At 40.4% G+C, this 13,198-nt stretch overlaps 1 protein-coding gene across 2 annotated transcripts in view; it reads right to left on the minus strand.

Moving 5' to 3' along the window:
- Positions 1–13,198, minus strand: part of adamts13 (ADAM metallopeptidase with thrombospondin type 1 motif, 13) — a 33,700-nt gene that overhangs the window by 1,163 nt on the left and 19,339 nt on the right. Inside the window, exons 23-30 of one of the 2 annotated variants that reach the window (XM_079636727.1) lie at positions 7,265–7,370; positions 7,045–7,174; positions 6,773–6,961; positions 5,506–5,710; positions 4,413–4,761; positions 3,813–3,959; positions 3,545–3,721; positions 263–444 (exon numbers count right to left, since the gene is read on the minus strand). In XM_079636727.1, the coding sequence (XP_079492853.1) occupies positions 263–444; positions 3,545–3,721; positions 3,813–3,959; positions 4,413–4,761; positions 5,506–5,710; positions 6,773–6,961; positions 7,045–7,174; positions 7,265–7,370 (1,485 nt within the window). Of the gene's footprint in view, positions 1–262; positions 445–3,544; positions 3,722–3,812; positions 3,960–4,404; positions 4,762–5,505; positions 5,711–6,772; positions 6,962–7,044; positions 7,175–7,264; positions 7,371–13,198 lie in introns of those variants that run through there. The other variant, XM_079636728.1, reaches the window with a different exon arrangement.

Here is a 13,198-nt window from a genome sequence, read left to right on the forward strand (position 1 = left end):
GTGCTCAATTTTATTTTTATTTTGTCAATATTCAATTATTTTCAACCATGATTTGTTTTTTTCAGGATTCCATGATAAAAAAGTTCAAAAGAACAGCATTTATTTTAAATAGAAATCTTTTGTAACATTATAAATGTCTTTACTCTTTACTGTCACTTTTGACCAATTTAATGCACAAGTATTCATCTTAAAAATCTTACTGACCCCAAACTTTTGAACAATAGTGTATGTTTATATAAAAGATGGATGCACAGTGACTTACCAGTATGTATGTTGAGTTTGTATCAGTATTGTTGAGCACAGAAAGTGCTCTGATCTGAATCCTCAATGCTGGAGGAGCATCAATGAACACGCGACAGCTCTGAGTGTTAGAGGGCGAGATGGCTGGACTCTTGATCGGGTTCTCGATGAGCCCGGACGGAGAGAACAGCTGAACGTCACACTCTTGGAGGAAGATATGTACTGTCTTTCAGATTATTTCAGTTTGGCTTAATCTACAACCATTTTTTATTGTTCACCCAGTAATGAAAATTCTGTCATCATTTACTCACCATGTCTTGTCAGTCACACTTTAGATTAGGTTCCAATTCTCAATATTAACAAACTATTAACTATGACTTTTGCCTCAATAAACTCCTAATTACAGTACTCCTTATTAATAGTTAGTGAGGTAGTTGTTAAAGGAACACGCCGACTTTTTGGGACTTTAGCTTATTCACCGTATCCCCCAGAGTTAGATAAGTCCATACATAACCTTTTCATCTCTGTGGATGCCCTAACTCTGTCTGACGCACCCACCGCTAGCCTAGCTTAGCACAAAGACTGGAGGTAAACGGCTCCAGCTAGCATACTACTCCCAATAAGTGACAAAATAACGGCAACATTTTCCTATTTACATATTGTGATTGGGTTCTGTTATTGGGTAGGATTAAGGAACGTAAAATATGATCATGCAGAATAAGGCATTAATATGTGCTTTATAAGTACTAATAAACAGCCAATATCCTAGTAATATGCTAATAAGCAACTAGTTAATAGTAAGAAATGGACCCTAAACTAAAGTGTTACCGTCTTGTCAAACTCACAAGACTTTATTCTGTAGAACAACTTTTGTTGAATGCAAAAGAGCAGCTTGGATATTCTGCTAGATACACAATCGATCAAAAGTATCGTCTGTGGAGCTTGGCCCACCACGGATCTCCTCTGCCAATAGATCAGGGTGGATGAGACTGACCTCCTGTGTGATGGATCCACCTCTGAGGTCAGTGCAAGCAGTGACCAGGTTAAGTCCGGTGCTCCCAAGTCTACAAGTTCCTAGTCCGGTGGTCCCAGAGGTCCAAGATGCTTCCGTTAATGACCACTGCTATTATGTGTATGTGGGCCACACACACTTCCCGAGAGGCGGCGGCGCCCGCTACAGCTCCTCCCGAGGTGTTAGAATGCTCAATGTCTCCTGTCACAGCCATGGAGGCATCCATGAACTGCATATGCTTCATATCACGGCAACGGAGGCCATCCCTGCACACTCTGTCATGGCTATGAAGGCCATTCAGGTCTCTGCTCCCCCATGGCCTCCTGACTTCCAAGGGTCTTCTGCTCTGCTGTGGTGCCTTGTGGTCAACTACTCTGCCGGCTTGGTTCCCATCTCTACTGGCTCCATCATGGCTACCTTATCTCCCTTGGACTCGTCCACTACTCGTTACACTCCACGTTACATGGTCTTGTCCACTGCTCCACAGCCCAGGCCCACCAAGCCATGGTCCCTTCCACTTCACTGGCCTGGCCTTCCATCCCTCCCTGTTGTCCGCCTCCACTCCACCACCCTCTTTATTTTGTTTGTGCGTCTGGGGCGGCCCATAGAGGGGGGGATATATGATATTCATGTTTTCATGTATTTTATTTTGAAGTTCTCATAGGCAGCGTCCGAAAGCTGAAAAATTCTCCAAGGTAGAAAGATATCAAGGCACATCCGAATCCAAAGTTAGCTCCTGAGATACCTTCATCTGATTGTTTTTTGAAGGCAGGATAGATGTATCCATTGCTGTCTTTGATCTCCCACAATCATGTACTTTGTATTCTGAGCCATTTGAGCTAAGAAATAAAGATGCTGTTCGAAAGTTGGGTTTGGTGGTCAGTTTGTGTGTAAATGCACATTTTTGACCACTTTTGATGTCCTTTCTAGCAAAAAGATTGCTATTGTAGTAATTAAATATTCGCTTAGGCTATGTTTACACGGAAACGATCTGAAGAGAAAACGCAAAAGGGGCGTTGCGTTATCACTTTTTATTCTGCGTTTAGACGAGCGTTATGGGGGGGGGGAAATCTGCGTGCATATGGTGACGCAAAAGTGTGTGAAATTGGATGTAGTGTGCACTCTAGGTGGCAAATGTGAAGCACTGAAAGTGAAAGAGCCGCTGACACAGTTTGTCATGTTTAATACGGTAAAGCTGCTGCTTTAACCCTCGGTGCTCTTCGCGTGTCGCTCAGAATTTTTTTTGTTTTTTTGTTTTGTCAATGAAATTAATGCTATATTTTAGTTTGATAATGTTTTGTTATTTTCCTGTACTGGCGCATGCCTGTGACGTAAACGCGTACGCGACGCCTTCACTGTCTAGCAGACTTTTGCGTTTTTACCATTTTTACCCTTTAGATGGGAACGCGATGGTGGAGCGTTTTTAAGATTTCCACTCTGGAGGGTGGTTTCACTTTTTTGCGTTTTTAAGCCCCAAAAACGCCGTCGCCGTGTAAACAAAAGGCACATCCGATAAAATATTTTTACGTTTTCACCCGCGAGCGTTCTCGTGTAAACAGGGCCTTAGTTTTCACCAAAGCTCTCTATTTAGCTGTAGATCATTAAACTCTTACACTGCCTCAGAAGTCTGTCTGAAATCAGTTTTGTGAGGTACCTTCGTGCACAAATGCTGCCTACAAAATTCATTGCCTGATAAGGCAACAAGTCAGCTGCCTAAGTTTTCGGATGAAGCCATAGTGATGTTTCTTGTCATGTGCTTCCTTTGCTTCATGGGTTTTTCTGATTGGTTCATTGTTTGATGGCTTTCAGGTGTGTTGTATTTCATTAGTCCTTGTGTGTGTATATATAGCCCTCATGTTTCCACTGTGCCTTATCTAGCTTTGTCTTTTAACCCGCTGTTGGTGAGTTTTGTCAAGTTCTGTTCATGTCAAGTTTAAGGCCCCTGTTTCTGTCATGTTTTAGGTCTGTTTATTTTTTATTTATTTAAATAAACAATTTAAATCGTTTATTTATTTGTATCACGTTTATCATTTTTCAATAAAACTGCACTTGGGTTGGCATCTCTACTCGCCTTCAGTGGACCCCCGATACAGCTGAATAGAAAGTTCATAAGAACAGCATTTATTTGTAACTCCTTATAAGTGCCAGAGAAAAAAGGAAGTCAGATTTGGTATGACATGAGAGCAAATGATGACAGAATTTTTGGATGTACTTTTTACAATAACATCTATATTACATTTGATGAATATATGAACATGATTACTGAAATATGCTGTGTTTGTAATAACTCACCTCCATGAGGGCTTTTTTTGTTCTTTACACTCTGATAAAACAGTACCACTCCGCTGCCAGGGGTCAGGCGGCTCTGACGCACCAAAAGAACATTTGATCGTGATTTCAGCGTTTTACCAGTCGTCCTCTCGCAGAGGCGCATCAGGATGAGTCTATCATACAGGGCGATATTATCCCCTGAAAAATATACACAAAAATACACACAATTCGCCATACTAGTACTGCATCAGATTCCCATGTCTGTACGCAATTTAAGCTCAGTACTTACTTTGCCGGCAGTTAAGAGTGCTGGATACTATTTTGATTTGAATAACCTCATCAAGAGGTCGGCCAATAGCAAATATACACCTTGTCTGAGTGACATTGCGTAGATCAATAGTTCCCGAGTCTTGAAGGAGAAGTTGCCCACAGAAACCTGAAACCAGAATAGATGACTTCAGTCTATTCATATAACAATCCACAAACAGGAAATATATAAATAGTCTTAATATACATTTATAAATCCTGAATATAAAATTATAATTGGGAATATATAAATGTAAACATGTATATGTACATATTTGTCTGAATTTACTGTAAACAGTTTTACTGTAGGTCCCAATATATGTAAATGTATTACAACTAACCCTAAACCAACCCTTTACCGTATAGTAAGTACATGTAGTTCATTAATATTACTCAGTACTTATTTGTGTAATTACACTGACAATGTTGCCTTAAAATTAAATGTAACCAATACAAATATTCCAGACTTTATGAATTTCAAGAAAAAATATAACAACGAATTGTACAATATGCCTTTTTAGACACCGAAATTGTTATCAAGACTGACAATCTTATATGGAGCTATAGACACTTGCCACCTAACTGGTCTGTGGTGGTTCTGTTGGCGTGCTCATGGTGCTTTCCATCAAGTCAATGGCTGAAAAACTCTTCTTCATCTTCATAATTCGGACAGCTGGACCTATTGTGGTTCTCGTACGCACTCTTGGATTTCCCCATGTCCCATCTCCTCTCTGGTGCTCTGATTGGATGTGGGTGCCTTTGGGCTCTGGTGTGAAGGTATGGTCTGAGGAACAGTCAGGGCTATAGCAGGCCTGGATGGTGATGGGTTTTGGCAAGTGGAGGCAAAGATAGGGACTAACAGGAAGAGGACTGGATGGGCCCATACAGGACACGGTCCGAGACTGGATCCCATAACCACATGAGACAGAACACTACATTAAAGAGCAGAAGGAAAATGAGGGATGGAGGAGCATTGACTTAATGTTTACAAGATTATTCTATAATATCCAAACTACATCCATAAAATGGGACTTTGGCTGTGCATTGTTAGGGCCCTATCATACACCCGACGCAATGCAGCGGCAGGCACGATGCAAGTGTTTTTTGCTAGTTTCAGTCCGATGCAGATATCATTTCCACGTTGTTTAAATAGGAAATGCATTTGTGCGCCCATGAGCTGCTGGGCTGAAAACGAGGTGTGTTTAGGCGCATTGTTGGCACGTTCCTCTATTTTGAGGCAACTGAAATAGACTGATTTTTATTTTTTTGTTATTTAATGAGCACGTTAATATGCACCTATAGGCTGGTCCACAACGTGCATACACTAGTTTGTCCCGTTTCCTCGCTAGAGAAGAGTTCAGTTTTTCCGCTTGCAAATTCCGCCAGGTAAATACAAATTCGCCATGGCGCAAGCACAACTGGCTTTTAAAGGGAATGGGAGATGAGACTCTGATTGGTTTATTGCACGTTACGCCCAAAACACACCCATTACTTATTAAGAGAATAGGAACAACCCTTTAAGACCATGCGCCGGACGCGCCAACCATTTTTCCCGTCGTTAAACTAGCAAAAGTGGATTTGGACACGACCTAAGTGCACTTGCACTGTGCGCTTAGATAGTTAAAATAGGGCCCTTAGAATATGTGGTTTGGATGATAGATGTGTTGGAACATTACCTCACTCCATTCGTGCACATCCCAGTGGAAAGAACAGACTTGAGTGAAGCATGGAGCAGTGACAGGAGGCTTGTTTCCTGACTCACACCGTTCCTCCTCCACGATCCTCTGTACACCCCCCTCATACTGAACACACTGCACACTCCTTACAGCGACACCCATCCCGCAAGACACCGAACAGTCGCCCTGCTGTCCCACCTGCCACCTACAGAATCATTTCATGAATTAATCCTATAATATAATAAAAATTTAGCAATAAGTGGTGACCCAACCATGAATATTGTTAACTAAAACAAAGACTGCTTAAAGACATTTTTTTTTTTGAAAAATAATAAAAAATTACAAAAGCAGACAAATGACTAAAACTTTAACTAAAATGAAAACAGAAAATATACAAATAAAATCTCATTCAAAATATTAACAAAAACTATGTTAATGATATTGTGGTTCTCTGCTTGTGTTTACATTCCGTACGTTACAGATATGTATTAAAACTGGACCTTAATTAAAACATAATACCAAATATGTGTAATGTTCAAAAGTGTCATAAATGAACAAAAATGGACAAGGACTGCATAGGCTTTTGGTTCTCAAACATGGGGCTGGGGGCCTCAGCACACTAACATTATTGAAAATAAAACAAATGCAGCTAAAACAACTAACAATCAAGATAGACACTGGCATATTTCTTATTTAATTTGAAAATCTTATTTAAACCTAGAAAAGTCAGGGAAATTCTTAAGAAATCATGGAAATCTCAGTAGTGAATATAATATTTTTTTTCTAATTATGTGAAGTTTTTTGTCAATTATTTAGATGATAATTCACTGCTAATAATGCACTAACAATTTACTATTTGCGGGTAAAAAACAACAACCGATCACGAAAGACTGGAAAGTCATGTAAACTCATAGCATAAAAAGAGTGTGAATTTTTTTAATCTATTATTATTATTTCATTTTATAATTTTAAATATATTGTCACTCCTAGTTTGTGCGGCACTACAATATTCAAAACTGGATTCATTTATACAATTTAAAGGCCACGTAAGGATTTTTTCTGTATTTTTACTGTTCATTTTATGTGAATTACACTGTATTACATTGTCTAAATTTCTACATTAAAATGTCAATGATGACATTCTCGTTCCAATATCCCCACTTCAGTTTTTTTGGGAGTCTGGAAATAACAATGACTAGTTGTAATGTGTATAAACAAGAAGTCATGTTCAGTAGATATGAGGTGTGTACAGTCTGTGGTGGTTTACCTGGCTGGACAGATTTTAGGATTACACTCCACTACCTCTGAAGGTCTGGGCACAGACTGACAAGAAGACTCTCCCACCACCAAATCCCTGTTTCCGACTCCTCCCTCCACCCTCTGGGAACAGTACAGGACTCTCTTCGCTAAACCACCTCCACAAGACACACTGCACGGTCCCTGTATGTAGCGCCAACTGATAGAGAAAGACACAGTCATCATGTGTGAATGTATAAAAGAAAGTCTAGAAACCAAAAGTAGAGTTTAAGCAATGCTTACACAGCGGGACATTTTGATGGGCTACAGGGTTGGGTGTACAGCTCTGGTTTACTGGTGCGATCACAAAGGAACTCTGGGACTTCTAGGCGGGATTGGTGATCCACACAGGAGAACCAAACCTGCTGAGATCCTGCGTAAATAAGTAAGCAAATTATGCACACACAATCACAAATGAGTTCTGTCCATATTTTTAGCTTGTGCATTCAGTTGTCTCATTTACCGTTGCCACAGGTCTTGGAGCACTGGCCAATCACAGGACTCCAGACATAAACTGGAACCAATGTGGAACGGGGAATTACACGGGAATCTGAACGGGTCAGCTCAGCCTTGAAGACATTTCAGAACAGATCATATCACGTTCAATATACACAGGTTGGTAAGATTTTTGTTTTGTTTTTTAAAAGTCTCTTACTTATCAAATCCATAAATATTTAATGTAAAAGCAGTAATATTGTGAAATATTATTACTATGTAAAATAACTGTTTTCTGTTTTAATATATTTTAAAATGTCATTTATTCCTGTGATGACAAAGCTGAATTTTCAGCATCAGTCTTCAGTCTCACATGATTCTTCTGAAATCATTCCAATATGATGATTTGGTGTTCAAGAAACATTTCTTATTATTATCACTGTTGAAAACAGCTGTGCTACTTAATATTTTTGTGAAAAAGTTTTTTTTTTTTTTTCAAGAATTTTTGATGAATGGAAAGTTCAGAAGAACAGCATTTATTTGAAATATAAATCTTTTGTGACATAAATGTCTAGTAGTTTAGTAGTGTAGATATGATATAATATTCTATCAATATTTTATACATTTTATTTACTAGATATACATTGTTATACAAAACTTAGGTCTAATCTGATTGGCTAAGTGGAGTGCAGGTGATATTTAGAGTACGGCGAGATACTTCATTGTTTGGAATGTCACTGTGGAGTGAATGCAGAGCAGATTTGTGTAATTTTGCCAGACTGCATGTTGTTGTTTTTTGAAAGTCAAATTATTTTGAGCAGCATCCCTCTCACCAGATAGTGAAGAGCAGGATGTAGAAAACCTGACATGTACTATAGTAGACTGGCTACAAAACACCTTGAGCATGGAGGGGAAATTACTGCCACTCCATTCCACTCACAGCTGTTCCAGTCCATGTGTTGCTTAGTGATATGCATTTACATTTATATTTATTTATTTAGCAGACGCTTTTATCCAAAGCGACTTAGAAAATGAGAACAATAGAAGCAATTAAACTAGCAGTAGGACAACAGTATGTAAGTGCTATGACCCTTCGCAGTTCTATCTAACTGTTGCGTTAGACATTTCTGCAGCAGTCTTTCGCGTGTCACAGTCACCAAAATGATTAACTTATTCACGGGAGAAAAATCAGAACGACAACCATCATCTCTTTCTCTGGGAACTCTCTACCACAGAACAGTTTATTTTGCGCATGCTCATAACATATACAGTGCACGCAGGCACGCACAACGACGTCACTGTGTATACTATTTAACATGGCTTTGCCACTCATATTGTGATATATACTTAACACTCCCACTCAAAGACATGTTTATATCTTTCTATAGTGGCAAAACAAAAACAAACAATACATAACTCCAAAATAAAACATTTGGTATACTGGCAGTAATCTCAAAACAAAAACTTCTTCTTTTTACATCTGCCAGTTCACATTATTTATTTTCCAAACAAATACCCCTTGAAGTTCTCAAACTTAGCCTTTGTCACTGGCTTGGTAAGGACATCAGCTACCATGTTTGCAGTAGGGCAGTATTCTATAGATATTTTCCCTTCTGTGTGTGCAGACCGTACAAAGTGATATTTAATATCTACGTGTTTACTTCTCTGCCTGCATACTGGGTTCTTAGACAAAGCTATCGCCCCCTGGTTGTCCTCATATATCTTGACTGGTACATGCTGGTTACTACTATCAATTCCTTTAAGTAGTTGTACAAGATACATACTCTCTTGAGTAATGGCTGCTAGTGCCATATACTCGGCTTCACAGGTGGATAATGCCACCGTTGGCTGTTTCCTACTCTTCCACGATATGACTGGACCATTTTCAGTTAAGCTGAAACAATATCCAGTTGTGCTCCTCCTATCATTTTTATCGGCTGCCCAATCAGCATCACTGTATCCCTCAAGCTGTAGGTTTTCCTCACATTTCCGGTAGTGTAGTTCTTGATCTATAGTACCCTTTAAGTACCTCAGTAGGTGTTTTGCTGTAGCCCAATGCTGTTGCTTTGGTTCTGCTAGGTGTTGTGATAGTTTACTAACAACCCAGCTCAGGTCAGGTCGAGTACATGTCATAATGTATATCAAACTACCTACTATCTCTCTATATCCTGTTGAGTCAATGACTTCACCCTCACTGTCAAAGTTTAACTTTTGCTCACATGGGGTGGATCTCGGTTTGCATTCGGACATTCCAAATTTCGCTAACATCTTCTCTATGTGTCTCTTTTGGGTCATTTTGATCTCTCCCTCACTCTGTATAAAATCAATACCCAGGAAGTATTTAAGTGAACCCATATCTTTCATCTTAAACCTTCTCTTCAACATTTCTTTTACATCACTGAGTAAGGTGTTGTTGCTCGCTGCTATGATTAAGTCATCTACCCATACTAACAAAATCACTTTCTCGTTCTCAGATTCTCTGCTGTAGACACAATGATCAGCATCATTTTGTACAAAACCATTCTCTGTAAGGTGATCATGCAGTAACATGTTCCAGTTACGCCCGGACTGTTTTAAACCATATATTGACTTATTGAGTTTACACACTAAGTGTTCTCCTGTTTTTGATTTCGTCTCAAAACCTTCCGGCTGCTCCATATATACCTCACAGTCCATCGGAGCATGGAGGTAAGCAGTCTTTACATCCATTTGGTGTAGGGTAAGATCCTCCTGTACAGCCACCTGCATTAATGCTCGGACAGAGGTCATGTTGGCTGTCGGTGAAAAGGTCTCTTTATAGTCAATCCCTTCCACTTGACCATACCCCTTTGCAACATATCTGGCTTTACAAGTCTCAGATCCATCTGGGCTCTCTTTCACTGCATATACCCAGCGACCTCCCACTGCTTGTTTACCTCTTGGTAGTGGCGTCAGAGTGAAAGTCTCATTCTCTATCAGAGAGTTAATCTCTTCTTTCATCGCATCAGTCCACATTTTTGACTTCTTAGAGTCCATAGCATCTCTAAATGTTTTAGGTACATCATAAGCCACTCTGTAAAAAAAATCTACATTTTCAGCTTTATCATTATTACACTCAGCTTTACACTGGTACTCATTAAGGTATTCTGGAGCTTTTCTCTGTCTTGTGGGATACCTTCTTTCTTCCTGGCCCTGTTCACTCTGAGTACTATCTGTCTGGGTCGGACCTTCCTCAGTACTGAACTCTTTACTTTCCTTAGGCTGTCCATGACCTTGATTGACTACCTTTGGTGATGTATCTCCATAACTCTCAATGCCGTCCCCCATGTCGCAATCTGTTTGAGTCTGGCTATCTGCGCTACCTTTGGTGATGAATTTTACCAGCCTATGTTTTAGAACTTTTCCTGTCTCAGGATAGTACACATTATATGCTGGACTATATTTATCATAGCCTACAAAGATCCCCTTTTCACATCTAGAATCCAGTTTCTTCTTATCCTGCTTATATACGTAGCATTCAGAGCCAAATATCTTCATGTTAGATAAGTTAGGTGTTTTTCCTGTGAAAACACGGAAAGGTGTCTGCTCTAGCCGCTTACTGTAACACCTGTTGCGGATTTGAGCTGCTGTCTGTACAGCATATGTCCATAATTGCTTTGGGAGGTTACTCTCCAATAGCATGCATCGTGACATCTCAAATAAGGTTCTCCAACCTCTTTCGGCAGTTCCGTTCTGATGAGGGGAGTAGGGTGCACTGGTCTCGTGCCTTATCCCGTTACTCCTAATTAGGGACTGGAATTCCTGCCCAGTAAATTCTGTACCGTTATCAGATCTTATACACTTTATCTTTCCATATGGAGCTACGTCTGCTATGAATTTTTCTGTAGCTTTTGTCGTGTCACTCTTTGCTTTGATAAAGTATGAAAAAATCATCCCACTGTAATCATCAGTAAATGCTATCGCATACCTGTGTCCATCTTTATCTGCTGGTTCTATAGGGCCGCATAGGTCTGTGTGTACTAGCTCTAGTACGGTTGTAGCTTTAGCGTCTGCCTGTCTGTTTCTACTTTGTGTAAATTTGCCCTGTGTGCATATTTCACAGTTTTGATTGGACTTGTCATTTTTCCCTTTTATCGTCATTCCCTTAACTACCTTTTCTAATTTTGCAACATCATCAAAATTACAATGACCAAGTATCCTATGCCACGTTTGAATGTCATGACAACTATACACATCATCAACATTTTCATTTTCTACAGTGTTAAGATAATACAGCCTACCATACACGTCCATTTTGAATTTGGTACCGTTCTCGTGAATCAGCCAATTATCACCGTCCTTGAAGTGCATCTCGGCTCCGTTAGCTGTAGCTGATTTGACTGAAAAAATGTTTTGTGGAAACGATGGGATGTATAGTGCTTGCTTTAGCCTCGTTTTCACTTGCCGTCCCTCGCTGTCCAGCAAGTAGACTTCGGCGTCACCCCTCATCTTCGCCATCCCGCTCACCTTGGTTCCGTCGGCAAGCTCGATCATGTGATCCTCGGGCCTGAAGCTCTTGTCAACTGTTTTGAACTTTGTGGCGTCGTTGATCATGTGTGTTGTAGCGCCGCAGTCGACCATGAGACCCATCTTGTTTCCTCTTTGAATGGGACAGTCACTCATCTTGAAGAAACAGAAAGATGTAGGCTCTGCCTCTGTCTCTCCATCTGCTTTCTTCACGTAGTCACGGCCTCGTCCTCGACCGCGTCCCTTTCCTCGCTGTGGTGTGTCCCATTTTCGATCATCTCTTCTCGCCTGAGATTCGTCGGGACATGTCCTGGCCATATGTCCCTTTTTACCGCAGGTGTAACACTCGACATCAGTCATATCCATTTTCTTTCCTCTCCCTCTTCCACGTGACCTCGTTGTCCCGCTAGTCTTCATCACGTTGTCGTCTTCTACATTCACGTCACTTTTCGCGTATTTTTCAGTACTCTCGTAACTTCGCAGTTTTGTTTTAAACTCGCCGAACGTTACAACGTCATTAGTCTGAGTGATGTGCACGACAAATGGCTTGTATGAATCAGGTAGCCCCTTTACTACCATGGCTATCTGAAGTCCATCACTAATATGCTCGTCTGCTCTTCTCAATGACGTAAATATAGTCTCTGCTCGAATAATATAGTCAGTTACCGTTTCATTGCTAGCCTTATGGAGTGAGGAAAGTTCACAATACAAACTCACAACGCGGGGTTTGTCTTTTCCGGCGTAGTGTTCGCGAAGAATTTCCAGTGCTCTTCTTCCATCACGTTTCGCGTCCCTCATTATCAACGACAAACTCTTGTTATCTAGGCATTGCACTAGCTCTGCATATGCCTCTCCGTTCTTTGCCTCATCTTCCGCGAGAGCTCCTTCGTCTCCTGCGTCTATCTGCGGGTCCTCCAAAATAACTTCTCTGAGGCCACGCAACTCCATGTGCGCGAGGAATCTCGTTTCCCAGAGTTCGTAATTTTTCTCGTCACCGTCGAATAAAAGTCGGAACCACCTTTGGCCTAACTGACTGGGCCCATAACCTGTTGCGTTAGACATTTCTGCAGCAGTCTTTCGCGTGTCACAGTCACCAAAATGATTAACTTATTCACGGGAGAAAAATCAGAACGACAACCATCATCTCTTTCTCTGGGAACTCTCTACCACAGAACAGTTTATTTTGCGCATGCTCATAACATATACAGTGCACGCAGGCACGCACAACGACGTCACTGTGTATACTATTTAACATGGCTTTGCCACTCATATTGTGATATATACTTAACACTAACGTAGGATTGTTTTTTGTTTTGGGATTTGGGAGTTGCAGTTTGGGAGTTGCAGGTTTCAGTTGTTGATGGTTTAGATTCAAGCGTACAGTCAGAGTCAGAGGAGAATAGAGGATAAAGTGTTAGTATTACTTGATCAAGTGCTTAGCTTGATGCTTTGACTTCTTTTAAAACTATTTTTGTTG

This window comes from Phoxinus phoxinus, assembly GCF_949152265.1.
Source record: "Phoxinus phoxinus genome assembly, chromosome: 15".
Classification (NCBI taxonomy): Eukaryota; Metazoa; Chordata; class Actinopteri; order Cypriniformes; family Leuciscidae; genus Phoxinus; species Phoxinus phoxinus.